Source organism: Polyodon spathula, chromosome 6 (genome assembly GCF_017654505.1).
Source record: "Polyodon spathula isolate WHYD16114869_AA chromosome 6, ASM1765450v1, whole genome shotgun sequence".
Lineage (NCBI taxonomy): Eukaryota > Metazoa > Chordata > Actinopteri > Acipenseriformes > Polyodontidae > Polyodon > Polyodon spathula.
Window position 1 is genome coordinate 13,955,548 of NC_054539.1, and position 13,510 is coordinate 13,969,057.

At 39.1% G+C, this 13,510-nt stretch overlaps 1 protein-coding gene across 1 annotated transcript in view; it reads left to right on the top strand.

Moving 5' to 3' along the window:
* The window catches only part of LOC121316869 (ribosomal protein S6 kinase alpha-2-like), a 45,164-nt gene extending 35,066 nt beyond the window's left edge, over nt 1-10,098 (top strand). The window contains exons 16-21 of the mRNA XM_041252147.1: nt 4,533-4,691; nt 5,142-5,303; nt 5,390-5,466; nt 6,970-7,087; nt 7,859-7,996; nt 8,490-10,098. Coding sequence (XP_041108081.1) covers nt 4,533-4,691; nt 5,142-5,303; nt 5,390-5,466; nt 6,970-7,087; nt 7,859-7,996; nt 8,490-8,615 — 780 coding nt within the window. The 3' untranslated portion in view covers nt 8,616-10,098. The remainder of the gene's footprint in view (nt 1-4,532; nt 4,692-5,141; nt 5,304-5,389; nt 5,467-6,969; nt 7,088-7,858; nt 7,997-8,489) is intronic.
* Nucleotides 10,099-13,510: the final 3,412 nt, after the last annotated feature.

The following is a 13,510-nucleotide window of genomic DNA, read 5'->3' on the forward strand; positions in this document are numbered from 1 at the left end:
ACTTGCATTCTAAACGTCTACATGGTATTTTTCTTTAAGATGTTAGGATTTGTTTTCCAGCAAGGGAATTCAGTAACATGAAGATTAGATTATAGATATTTCTTACATGAAATAAGCAGTTTGGAATGCATCCTTCTAAAATGCAAGTGCTCAATAAGTATGACACAAAGGGATACCCTACACTACCTTTTTAGATTATCCCTACCCTGTTGTAATCATCCACCAGTCTTTGTTCATGTATTATATACTCCAGAACATCTGTCATAAGTAGCCAAATCCAAATCCAGCTGCCTTGTGAATTATGTAACTATTTCAAGGTCAGTTTAATTACACTATGTAACACTATTTTTGTTCTTGGGGAGTAAGTGTTATTTCCTAATTGCTTATGCCTCAAAAGTATAGAAAATGGCTATTATTCCCCACAAATTTTGCTTTTGTGACCAGGACAGTGATATTTTGAAATTTACCTCTTTCCAATGAAAAAACGGGCGAATGTGACTTTTCGTTCACATAAAGTCAGAAAAAAACAATATATGAATCCAAATTAACATGTATTTGTACTAAAGTAATACAAAAATCACTACAAAATATTTAGAAGTGAGTAGTTTTTCGAGATTTATGATTATACTGTAAACCACTTTCACGAATTAGCCCCCAAATGTAGTCTCCCATCATGTTCTTGTTATACTGTCCTTGGTAGCAACGTTCAAAGTCCAGTATATCCTGGTGGAAGCGTTCGCCTTGCTCCTCCGAGTACGCTCCCATGTTCTCCTTGAATTTATCAAGATGAGCATCAAGGATATGGACTTTGAGGGACATCCTACAGCCCATTGTGCCGTAGTTCTTCACCAGAGTCTCAATTAGCTCCCCATAGTTTTCGGCCTTGTGATTTCCCAGGAAGCCCCGAACCACTGCGACAAAGCTGTTTCAGGCCGCTTTCTCTTTACTAGTGAGCTTCTTGGGGAATTCATTGCACTCCAGGATCTTCTTTATCTGTGGTCCGACGAAGACACCGGCTTTGACCTTTGTTTCAGACAGCTTAGGGAAGAAGTCTTGAAGGTACTTGAAGGCTGCCGACTCCTTATCTAGAGCTCTGACAAATTGTTTCATAAGGCCCAATTTGATGTGCAGTGGTGGCATCAGCACCTTCCGGGGGTCCACCAGTGGCTTCCACTTGACGTTGTTCCTCCCCACAGAGAATTCGGTCCGCTGTGGCCAGTCCCCCCTGTGGTAGTGCGCCTTGGTGTCCCTTCTGTCGCAAAGGCAAAGATAGCAGGGAAACTTGGTAAAACCGCCTTGGAGACTGTGACGGAGAGCGAATGAATCCGAATCAAAAATCTCCCTCTCGACCAGTGAGGGCACTGTACAACAGGAGCTGCGGGCTTCCTACTGAATGGTTGGGCAGTTCATCCCGGGGACAGTCGGGAGCCGGCCATTCAGGAAGAGGGCGGCGTTACGGTACCTGGAGTCATCGCCCTAGTACGGTGAGCGAAGTTTCAGTCATGAATTGGAGGAGACGTGATTGAACTAGCTATCGGAGGGGGCGGGGCTTAGGGTACTTTAGGGGGACGTGATGCCGTAATCGTCTCCTTTGTTGTGGTTAATGGGAGGAGACAAGGACGGAATCTTGAATGAAGTGTGGGTTCATTGAGGAGTATTGTGTTTGTTTTGCCAGATGGCTGATACGAAGCTGGAGCTGCAGCGAGAAGCCCGGACCTGAACGCGCACGAGCACCAGCACTCAGAGCACCGCACCTGCACCAGAGCACCCAGTTTGGAGACGTGTTTTTGTGTTTATTATTTCGGGACTGCAACCCCTTTGTTTTGTAGCTGGTAATACCCATTGCTGGGTCCAGTTTTCACTGGCAATACCCATTGCTGGGTAGAGCCAGCTTTATTATTTGAAACCCGGTTTAAAAAGGGCATTAAAAGAAACCTGACCGGTAGACTTTATGTTTGTCCTTTGTTGGAGCACCTCAACTCACCTATACACCGGAGCACTACAAACCACTTTGCCACAGAGACCCATCAGGAATGCCACCATTTTGAAGTCTCCTATGACCTCCCAGCCGTACTCATCATACTTCAAGGCGTCCAGCAAGGTCTTGTTGCTGTTGTAATCCTCTTTGAGGTGCACCGAGTGAGCCAGGGGAAGAGACGGGTACTTGTTACCATTATGGAGCAGCACGGCTTTGAGGCTCCTGGATGAGCTGTCGTGAAGAGGCGCCACTCATTCTGGTCACATTGTGGCAGAAGCAGAGCCCATCTTGACGGGTGAAGAAGCTGGAAAAAGGTTGTTGACACTTCCTCTGATCTGCGACTTGCACACTTTCATCCAACAAGTTCCACTGCTTGTTCACTCATCCACTCATCTGGATCTACAACGTCTTCCTCGCTCTCTGACTTGCTGCTCTCTTCTAAAGACGGCTGCTCTCTCTCCGGAGGAGTGGGTACGGGGAGCTGATGGCGGTGTGGCACCGGGGCGATGGATGAAGGAAGGTCCGGATACGTGATAGCAGGTGCATTCTTGCCAGTCCGACGTTTGGAAGGGTCCACCATGCAGAAGTAGCAGTTGCTTGAGTGGTCAGTGGGTTCCTGCCAAATTCTTGGGATAGCAAACTTCATGGCTCTTTTCCCCTCTGTACCATCCTACAAAAATACACTTATTTCACCCATGACTAATGTGTAAGAGATTCTCGCAACATTTTTCATATATGATATATTTTTTCAATAACATTTTACAATTTTAAAAATTTTAACAAATTTTATAACATAAAATTCCGAGCAACAATTGTCCATCTTATCTTCTTTTTTGCAGTGCTCGCAGATGAAATGAGGTGCCCAGGGTTTGTCTTGATCCCCGACAGGCATGCCGAAATATGCCTTGTAGGCCTCACACATCTTAGCAGATGCTTCCACGGAGTACTTTTTCGCTCTTGTCTTGATAAATTGGCCGCAGACATAGCAAAATGCGTCTGCCAGATGCTTGCAGCCTCTTGATGCCATCTCAGAAAAATGCAGATATGTATCCACTTAGGCAGCTGGAACTAAACTGAACTAGTGGGCTTAAGGCCCCTGTATTTATATTACTATTTATATTACTGGAAAGTTCTAGAAGTTACTCCAAGTTTACTCAGCACTGAATCTATCTGGAATGTTCTGGAAAATAGGTAAATTTCAAAATATCACTGTCCTGGTGTGACGGAAAGATGAGTTCTGGTGATGAATCTTCCGACCTGTGAGGGTGCTAAAGAATGAGAGGAGAAGTATCTGGAAGGGCTGGCCTGACAGTTCGTTTCCGGGTCAGGGAAGTGGGTCAGCCTGGAAAGAAGCGAGACTCTGTTGTAAGACCGTATTGATTTGAAAGGTAAACGAGAGGCAGCTGCAAGTAATAAGGCAGCTGTAACCGTTTACCTATTATATATAGGGGCCAGGGTAACTCTGATCTTTTCCTTCGTTTGGGTAAAAGCTCAGCAGAGAGAAGGACCGAGAGAGGAGCTCTCGTGCACAAAGAGAAGAGCGTATTGTGTATTGTGTTTTGGGTTTTGTCTGTTTTGTAATTGTCTGCGTTTTGCACCACCAGACAGTTAACTCACCTATCCGGAGCTGTCGACCAGGGTCAGCACAATCCGGATCACCACTGCACAGAACAGTCAAAACATTCCCGTGTCTTCACGCACCACAAGCACATCTGCACTCACCCAGGACTGGTGACCGTGCGTTCGTTTTTGTTCGGGACTGTGCCCTGCTTTGTTATCCCCGCGCTTTACACATCGTTGTGTATAGCCGGGGATTTATTATTTGACGGTCACCAGACCTGGATTACAAATAAAAGCACTTTTTTTTCACTGAATCACTGTTGTCTGTTCATCACTCCTGTACCACATCACCGCGACATCTGTTCCCCTTACCAAACACTTTGCCACACCTGGTCACAAAAGCAAAGTTTGTGGGGAATAATAGCCATTTTCTATACTTTTGAGGCATAAGCAATTAGGAAATAACAGTCATTACCCAGGAACCAAAAAAAAAAAAATATTGTTACATTGTGTTATTAATTCATAAAACGCCCACCTTGCATTGATAGTGAAGCTTGGAAAAATGATTGTAGGTACAGGTGTTTTATAGACAAGGAGAGGTGATACCTTTTATTGGAATAACTAATCAATAATCAATCACATGCGGTCAAGACCTCAGAGGTCCCTTCAGGTGAAGTAGAAAAGAGAGATTGATGTTTATAGATATACATTTGAAATAAAGCCCTCTATCTACCACAATTTGTGACATGACTGCTACAGATTGGTGCTTTATTGTGCTTTGCTCAATTATCTAATCTTATTTGTCTTTATATCTATAATTTGTGCTTTTAATCATATCTAATTATATCTTATATATAATAGTATATATATATATAGTTATATATATATATATATATATATATATATATATATATATATATATATATATATATATATATATATATATATATATATATATATAAACATGTTGCTAATTGTTTGCATGGTTCTCTAGGTTTATGATGATGGAAAGTATGTGTACTTGGTAATGGAGCTAATGAGAGGAGGAGAACTGTTGGACAGGATCCTACGACATAAATGCTTCTCCGAAAGAGAAGCCAGTGCAGTGCTCTGCACCATCACGAAAACTGTGGAGTATCTTCACTCACAAGGGGTACATGTACAGCTTTAATAAAAAACAATCTCATTGTACATACAGGTACTTTAAACACTATCACAAATCTACTGCTTTTATGGTTGAATTTAATGGTGTTACATGGTTGAAACTACTTACATTGTCCATACTATAGGTATTATGAATCTATTGCAATCTCCATTCAAATTGTTGTTTTTGTGACATCTTACTAGGGAGTTTTTGAAGGCAGTCATAATTATTTTTACACATCACTTAATTAAAGCAAAAAAAAAACAAAAAACACTTTCAAAAACAATATTTTTTTTCCTACAATTAGTCATTGCAGCGGTGCGCTTGAGTAATACATTCAATTTAAATGATGGCCACAAACTATATTGCTAAATCAGTATCATAAAGATTGAGCGCTATAAAAACTAAAAAGGTACAAAAAATACTATTTTCATTATTTAATTTGCATTTATTGTTAAGGTTGTTCATCGAGACTTGAAGCCCAGCAACATACTGTACGTGGACGAGACTGGAGATCCAGAATCTATAAGAATATGTGACTTTGGATTTGCCAAACAATTACGAGCTGAAAATGGGCTATTAATGACGCCTTGTTATACAGCAAACTTTGTGGCCCCAGAGGTGAGAAAAATAATTATAAGAACCAAACAGCCACAGAGATCAATTACCTCCAACCTCTCAGCACGTTTACTTTTGATCTGTTGTAGGTGTTGAAGAGACAAGGATATGATGCAGCCTGTGACATTTGGAGTCTTGGTATTTTGCTGTACACCATGCTGGCAGGGTAAGCATTTTCTAATTTTAAGCATATAAAATTCGTATATATATATATATATATATATATATATTATATATAATATATATACACACACACACACACACACACACACACACACACACACACACACACACACACACAGTGGCTTGCAAAAGTATTCAGACCCCTGACCAATTCTCTCATATTACTGAATTACAAATGGTACACTGAAATTTCGTTCTGTCTGATATTTTATTTTTAAACACTGAAACTCAGAATCAATTATTGTAAGGTGACATTGGTTTTATGTTGGGAAATATTTTTAAGAAAAACAAAAAAACTGAAATATCTTACTTGCATAAGTATTCAACCCTGGTGCTGTGGAAGCTCCCAGTTTGCACCGATGAAAGAAATTGCCCAAATGAGGACACAATTACCTTACCATTGACCTCCACCTGTGAACCATTAAAGTTCCTGTCACATTTTCTGGATAAAAATCCCACTGTTGAAGGATCATTGGTAAGGCTGCGAAAAAGAGAGCACAAGGAGGTTGAGGGATTTGCTCAGGGTCACACAATGAGTCAGTGGCTGAATTGGGATGTGAACTGGGGATTTCCTGATTACAAGCCTGTTTCTTTAACCACTGGACCACACAGCCTCTTATTCATACATGTTCCTATGTTCTTACTGTATGTAAATCTGCTTTATCACAGACCACCATTTTTTAAAAATGTTTTTAGATTAAATAAAAAAATGTACAGGAAAGATTAACTGTCGGATTATAACAATGCAGGTGCTGTATCTTGGGATTTAATCCCACCCTAGTAATGCTATCTTTAACAACCCTTTGGTTTTCCGCTTGTATTTTATACTCCAATTAGGAATGTGTGTATATCTGAATGACAATGCTATAGATGAAAAAATGCTGCTGCTTCCAAATCAGTGATTATGTTAACCATTGCAGAAACATGATTTTAAAGCATTGGTTAGCATTCATTTTAATTAATTAACAACCCTAAACAAGTGGGAGTGAAAGTGAATGTCCCAAAATTGAATACTCTGTACAAAATACATGCATTTAGGAATGCTGGAAAACAGCCTTAGTGCAGCCTCACTAATTAAAGAACTGAAAAAATGTAACTTAATGTTTGCTTTTTTAAGAGAGTGATTAGTTATAAAGTGCTGACTGAAATCCATTTCTGAGAACGGTACACACAGCTTTCAGTCAGTGAAAGAGATCAGTGGAATCCAAGGCAGCAGATTCAGACTTTTATTGGGTTAAAACACAATACACCACCATAGGCCAAGAATACTACTTTTGAGGAGTCATGGCCTGATGTTAAAAACTTTGCCCCCAAAGAAAACATGTTGTAAATGTCAGGACTAAACCTTCAACAGTTACATATATAGAGGACATCAGGCCACATTTATGTAAGTCTTTACTCAATGGTGCAAGCTACATTAATCTATACTGCAAAAAAAGTCATTCAATGTGTTACTTCACTTCATCTAGTCTGTTTTGGCCCCCAGGTTCACACCATTTGCCAATGGACCTGAAGACACCCCTGAAGAAATTTTGTCACGTATCGGAAGTGGAATGTTTGCTCTTTCTGGAGGAAACTGGGATACTATCTCTGATGCAGCAAAGGTTGTTCTTAATTCTTTTTTTAAAAACAAGAAATACATTCTGATTAAATGCCAGTGGGGACTTCATCACAAATCTGACTGGTTACCAACTTTCCCATACATTTAGTGAAAATCTTGTTGCCATGATTGCTCCAGAACAATATTAATATCTGATTATGTTAACCAATTTGTGTAATCATATTTTTTTTTGTATTACTATTACTTTCAGCATAGAAAACAACACTGTATTCCATTCCCGCATCAAATGCAGCTACTTTCCATTTGTATAGCTGTCCGTCTTAAACAGAAGAAAATCAGTCTGAGAGTCCCAGTTACTTTTATATATTTAGTTTACATAATGTTTAATTTACCAATTTGATGCACAGCCTTAATGATATTCTAAAGTGCTGATGTGGCATTGTGTTTTTATATTGCAATTACCAGCTTCATGCCTTGTGCAATCTCACATAGCCACTGTCCTCTTTTAACCTGTCTGCATGACTGTCTGAGTGTTACTGAATTATTATAGAGGACTATGGAATATGGAGGCATTGCCTTCAATTCTTCCGTGATGTTGGGGTGGGGAGATTTGCAATGATTCATTTTTTTATTTCTTGAATGGGCCATAGTCTTCACTTTGAATAGGGAAGCCAAGCAAGTGCCTACTATAAGCCTCTATAAAAGTCAGTTAAATATTTACACATCATGACTGAAACTGCCTTGCACGCATTTATAGCTTCTGTACAAATAATAATGCTGTCCAAATAACACAGTGGGGTTTGTTTTGTTGCAGGATATTGTATCCAAAATGCTACATGTAGATCCCCACCAGCGGCTAAGTGCACCACAAGTACTTCATCACCCTTGGATAGTGAGCAGAGAATATCTACCTCAGAGTCAACTCATCAGACAAGATGTGCAGTTAGTCAAGGTACAGTAAGTCGTTAACTAATGGTGTTTCAGTTCTACTAGTGTATTTATGTCTGCTCTGCTCATAATATTTATTTGTGTATAACCTATTATTGAGAATTATCAGTAAGCTACATGGCCCCTGTACTGTAATATCAGGTTGGACCACAATTTGGTTCCACTATGCATTAGTTCAACATTCTAGAGTAATCAAGGGAACCAAGGGAATACCAGGAGAACTTTACCCACCCCAGGACGATGCCACATCCAGTCGGGTAGACAGATCCTAAAAAACATGCCAGACAGTGTACAATTGGAATAGTCTCATGCTTCATGGTGATTCATGCCATCAATTATTGACCTCAGGCAGCATATTCTTTGCTACTGCTCAATTATTTATTAAGCTGTCTGAGGTCAATAATCTCATGATACAGCATGAGCGTCATTAATATTTTTTTCCTACATTGTAGTACTATAATGTTTTTTTTTTTTCTTCTTTTTCTTCTAAACCTCAGGGAGCAATGGCAGCCACATACTTTGCTTTGAGCCGTTCAACCCAGGCCCCCAAACTGGAACCAGTTCTTTCTTCCAGTCTGGCTCAACGGAGAGGAATGAAGAGGCTCACATCCACCCGATTATAGCAGATCCTTGTGACAGACATAGAAGTGCCCTAACTCTGAATCTTATTCTTAAAAATATCTTTAGTACCCGACTTCATAGAAGCCAATGTGGGTGACAGTGTACCTTATTTCATTTGTGGATGCCTGGCTGGTAATGTGTGCATCGTGCCAACCTTCAAAATTGTTTTACGAGGAAACAAGAAAAAAATGACTTATGAAAAAACTGGATGCATTAATCTTAGTGTAACTTTGTCAAAGCAGCAATGTCGTCAGCTTGTTCGGTCATATACTGTAGCTGGTTATAATACAACTAGAGATCAAAATAAGCTGTGCTAGAAGGATGGCAAATGCCTCATGTACACTCACCTAGCTTAACACTCATAAGCTATAAAGCCCATTGTCAACTGAGAGCAAAACTCCTGTCCTGTATTGTTCTTACATGAAACAAATCCCTTGAACAAAATGGCCTAAAGGTAGAAGAAATAACTTTAAAATTGTAAGATTATATTTTGTGTAGCATTCCCCTGCTAGAGGTACTATAAAAGTAGTGTTTGCACCCAAGACAGATAAGCACACGTTAAAGTTGCCTTTTTTTTTTTTAAAGAAGAAAGATACAAAAGGCTTTTCAAATTTCTCACCTATTTGCCAGCATATCTTTCTGTTTTTTTTTTGTTTTGCAATTTTTAAACACCCTATAATGACATGAATAGGAGCTCCCATCAAATCTTAATGGAAAGTCAGCGGTACATTCCTAAGATGTGTTGCTTATTGTTAGTTTTATACCATTAACTTTTTTTATTTCTCTTCCAAAATAAGACCCAGAATATTATAGGAATCATATCACGCTCATTTTTAAGGTTCCCCCAAACCAATCACCCTTTGCAGTGCTAATGCATGTTACATAAATTAATTAATAATGTACCTTTACACACTTAGGTAAACATATTTCTACCAATTAAAGATTAAGTACAAATAATACTTAAAAATAATCTATTACCTTTACTGAACATCAGCATGGCCGCCAAGAGTAAAATGATGCAGTACAAGAGGTGTGAAATGAATATTTCAGGATTACAGTCCTTGGGCATCTGCACTAATTGCTTTTTCCTTATGTTTACATAATCAATAACTAACTAAAAACACTGAAGCACCCTAATGGCTGGTGACAAATGTTTACTTATCTGGATTAAAGCCTGGAACTCACTGTGTTGTTTTCAGATCTCTACAACATACAGTGTGTACTTTTGTGTCAAACTAAAACAGTTTCTTTCCAAATTTGTTTTACACAGCTAAGTGTTTTTTTTTTTTTTTCTGTTGCTCCAGAACTCAGCTTCCACCATTTATTTCCATTTCAACAGTAAACCAATCAATTTTGAATGTTTTCTTTTGTACAATACGTAGTTTCATTACAGGCCACATCTACTGCTATCTTATCTATAAAATCAATAGTCGTAGCCTAAGAAAATACTTATGTTGTAAAGACAAAGTGCATTCTTAAAACACACAGACGCTGTGTCTGCGTGTAATATATATATATATATCTATATATATATATATATATATATATATATATATATATATATATATATATATATATATATATATATATATATATCATGTATCATGTTTCATTACGAACAACTGTGAACAGGAATTGCATGAAAAATGATTGTGTGGAAAATAAATAAATACTGGCAGGGCTTTGTAGTGTTGCTTTGAAGTATCTAGAAAAAGTACTGTATCTTGAATAATTATATTCTTCCTCCTGTGATAATGTAGTTCACAAGGGATTATTTATTTACAGCCTTGTTACTTAAGAGCCAAGAAAGTGTAAAACAATATTAAGGTATTTTACTGATAAGAAAAACAATATGTCAGTGATGGCCCTACAATCTTTTTTCATGTTATACATATCCCCTTGATGTTTTTTCCCAATTTGTCAACACAGCTATTTTAACCTCTATTATTATATTACAGTGTGTTTAATCTGTTTTGAAATGGTCTTTGTACAATGCAAGGGTTAAAAGAAAACTCATTTATGTAATTAATTGGACAAACATTGCATTTTTTGTAAGATACATTGTTTTATGAAGTGCAATATTTTTGTAGCACTGTGATACCTTGGTACTTTGTATATTTCAATGCGCTGGTCAACAAAATAATCTTTGTTGCATTTTCCATAGACTGTGTAAACTAGTGACCTCAGCTAGAAAGCTTGGTGTGGCTTGGCTTTAAAGGTACTAAAAACTTTCACCTTGCAAAATTTTTACCTGCATGCTGAGGTTCTGGCAATTAACATTTTTAATTAACAAACAAAAACAGTGTAGATATTCATATTTACTTTAAACAGACTTGGCATGCCAAATCTTTAGAAATACATTTTAAAAAGTTTATTTGTTCTCCTGATTTTTATAATTTATCACTGAAAATATATGGTACATGGTTGGGACACTTTATTACTAGAAGTTCCCAACATACATCTTTCAGTTTCTAACTATAAAGTACCAATAACCATAAAACAATAATAAAATATAACATCAATATAACTATAAACATCAATCTCTCTTTTCTACTGTCACCTGAAGGGACATTTGAGGTCTTCAAAGCTTGTGATTAATTATTGTTTAGTTAATCCAATAAAATGTATCACATCTTCTCTGGGTCTGAGACAGCTACCATTTCAGAGCAACATCTGGGCCACCAGGGGCAGCAAAGCAGGACACCAGGTGACCAACTGTGCCTGCTGATGCAGCAACCCAGGAGCTAGGCTCAGCGATCAAAGGTCCGGACACAAATGCCAGGTGTCTGGGAGCCTGGATCGAGGGTTCCGACCCATCAGCACCGGGTCGGGGCTGCGGTGATGGTGGTCACTTTGCCTCCTCTTTTGGCAGTGGCAACGCTGGTAGCAGAAATGCTAGCAGTGGTGCGGGGTACTCTGGCAGCAGCAGCAATGCTGATAGCAGCACAGGGCAATCTAGCAGGGGTAATGCTTGCAGTGGCGTGGGGCAACGCTCACAGTGGCATGGGGCGCTCCATTAGCGACAATGCTGGCAGCGGTGCGGGGCACTCTGACAGCGGCAATGCTGGCAGCAACGCTGGCCCCTCCAGACGTGCAGCTGGAGACAGCTCCCCCTTCTTGGGTGATGGTAGCTGTTCCTCCTCCTCTTGGAGGGGCAGCTGACAGAGAACTGCCCCCAGTCCCTGCAGGCAAGGCACCAACCTGAATCCTCGAGCAAGCTGAGGTAGGTGTCCCAGCAGCCCTACTCCTCTGGCCCTTGGGCAGGCTGCTCAGTAAGTAATAGTTTGACTCACCTTGACCAAGTAAGGAAACTGCAAAAGTGGTCAGCGGCCAATATTTTGTCTCCAATTTGTCAATAAAGCTCAGAATTACACTCCATGAGTAGATGAGTGTGATGCCACTGTGTTGAGCGCCTCAAAAATATTAACAAGATAGAAAAGGTCTGTGATACAAGACAGAACATCTGTTTTCAGATGGATTAATTTGGTCGAGAAACTCTACAAGTGTCATACAGTTCACAAAAACGTGCAAGACAATTCCCCTTCGATAACCAACGTACTTCTGCATGAAGCAGCAAACGCTCAAATTCTTCATCATCCTCATGACGAAGTTGTCGGAACAGCCAATCATTCAAAAGGTGCGCTTTGATCTTGTTAGTGGCCTTTACTGGCAAGTGTAAGGTCTGGTGAAGTTGAGGACCCAAACACAGTTTACAGTAGGTACCTGTGAGTCATTCAGCGATCGTGAAGACGAGCCATGTGTCCAGTGTTAATTTAGTTTACGACTCTTTTTTAAATTATTCTTTGTCAGTGGGGGAGTTGGAGACTAGAAACCAAAAGGACACAGAGAGTGGTTTAAGACTCCCCCTTGTATATTCCAATTCTGTTACCCCCCCCCCCCCCCCCCCCCCCGTCTCCTCCCCTTGACACAACAAATAGAACTGGGTGATTGGGTTTGATAAATGGACTAATAAACCACATAGTGCCTTCGTGCATTATGCAGTGCAACTCAAGTTAAACATTCAACTCGGTTATTGCATTTCCCTGGTTGAGTACAGTGGCATTTTTTGGTTTTGTGGTGCTGATCTGTATTTATTTAATGTAACCCGGTTCCATTTTTTAGGTACATGTGTAGCAGCATTTTCATGGTTCTCTGATAATCCATGAAAACATGCTAACATCATAGAAGTCAAACATCAAAACTTGCTCTTCAGTCATAGATTAGACTAAACTCATGTACACTTTTGACTGAACTAAAAAAAAAAAGAAAAAGCCTTTTCCTTCACTTTATTACAAGGGTACTTGGCTGGTCATTTAGGTCTGCCTTTATCTGGGTGTGCAGTGGTCTGTTTCTGGGGGTGCTAAATTCACATTGTCATGGTAACAAACAAAAAAAATGTTTTTCTTTTCCTTTCTAAATTGGTAACCTCAAAATGATGAACTCTGACAATCTTTAACAACAGCACAGTAATGAAATTGTTTGTATTTACCTAGTTTGTTACAGACCTTCCACATTAAGGGCAAAACACGTCATCGTGGTGCACTTAAAAATGACACTTAGAAAGTTTATATATTTTTTTTTACTAAAAAGGAAGTTTAGCTGTGCAAACCTTTAGTCCTTCCACTTGATGTGGAAATTTGAAAAAATGCTAATCGATTATGAAAGAATGGTATAAAATTGAAGTTCAAGCAATCTTGGACTATATTTAAAATGTTATAATAATATAAAGAAAATGTCCTGTGTTTTTCAAATCCTAGTCTGTGAGGTAAAAATGTGAAGGAAATGTGGGAAACTCTATAATATTTGTTTTTTTTTTAACTCAATTCCAGCATTTCTGGGGTCCTGTTTCTAATTGGGGGCTGCCATAAATGATATGAAGAAAAGCCTAGTCTTGTGC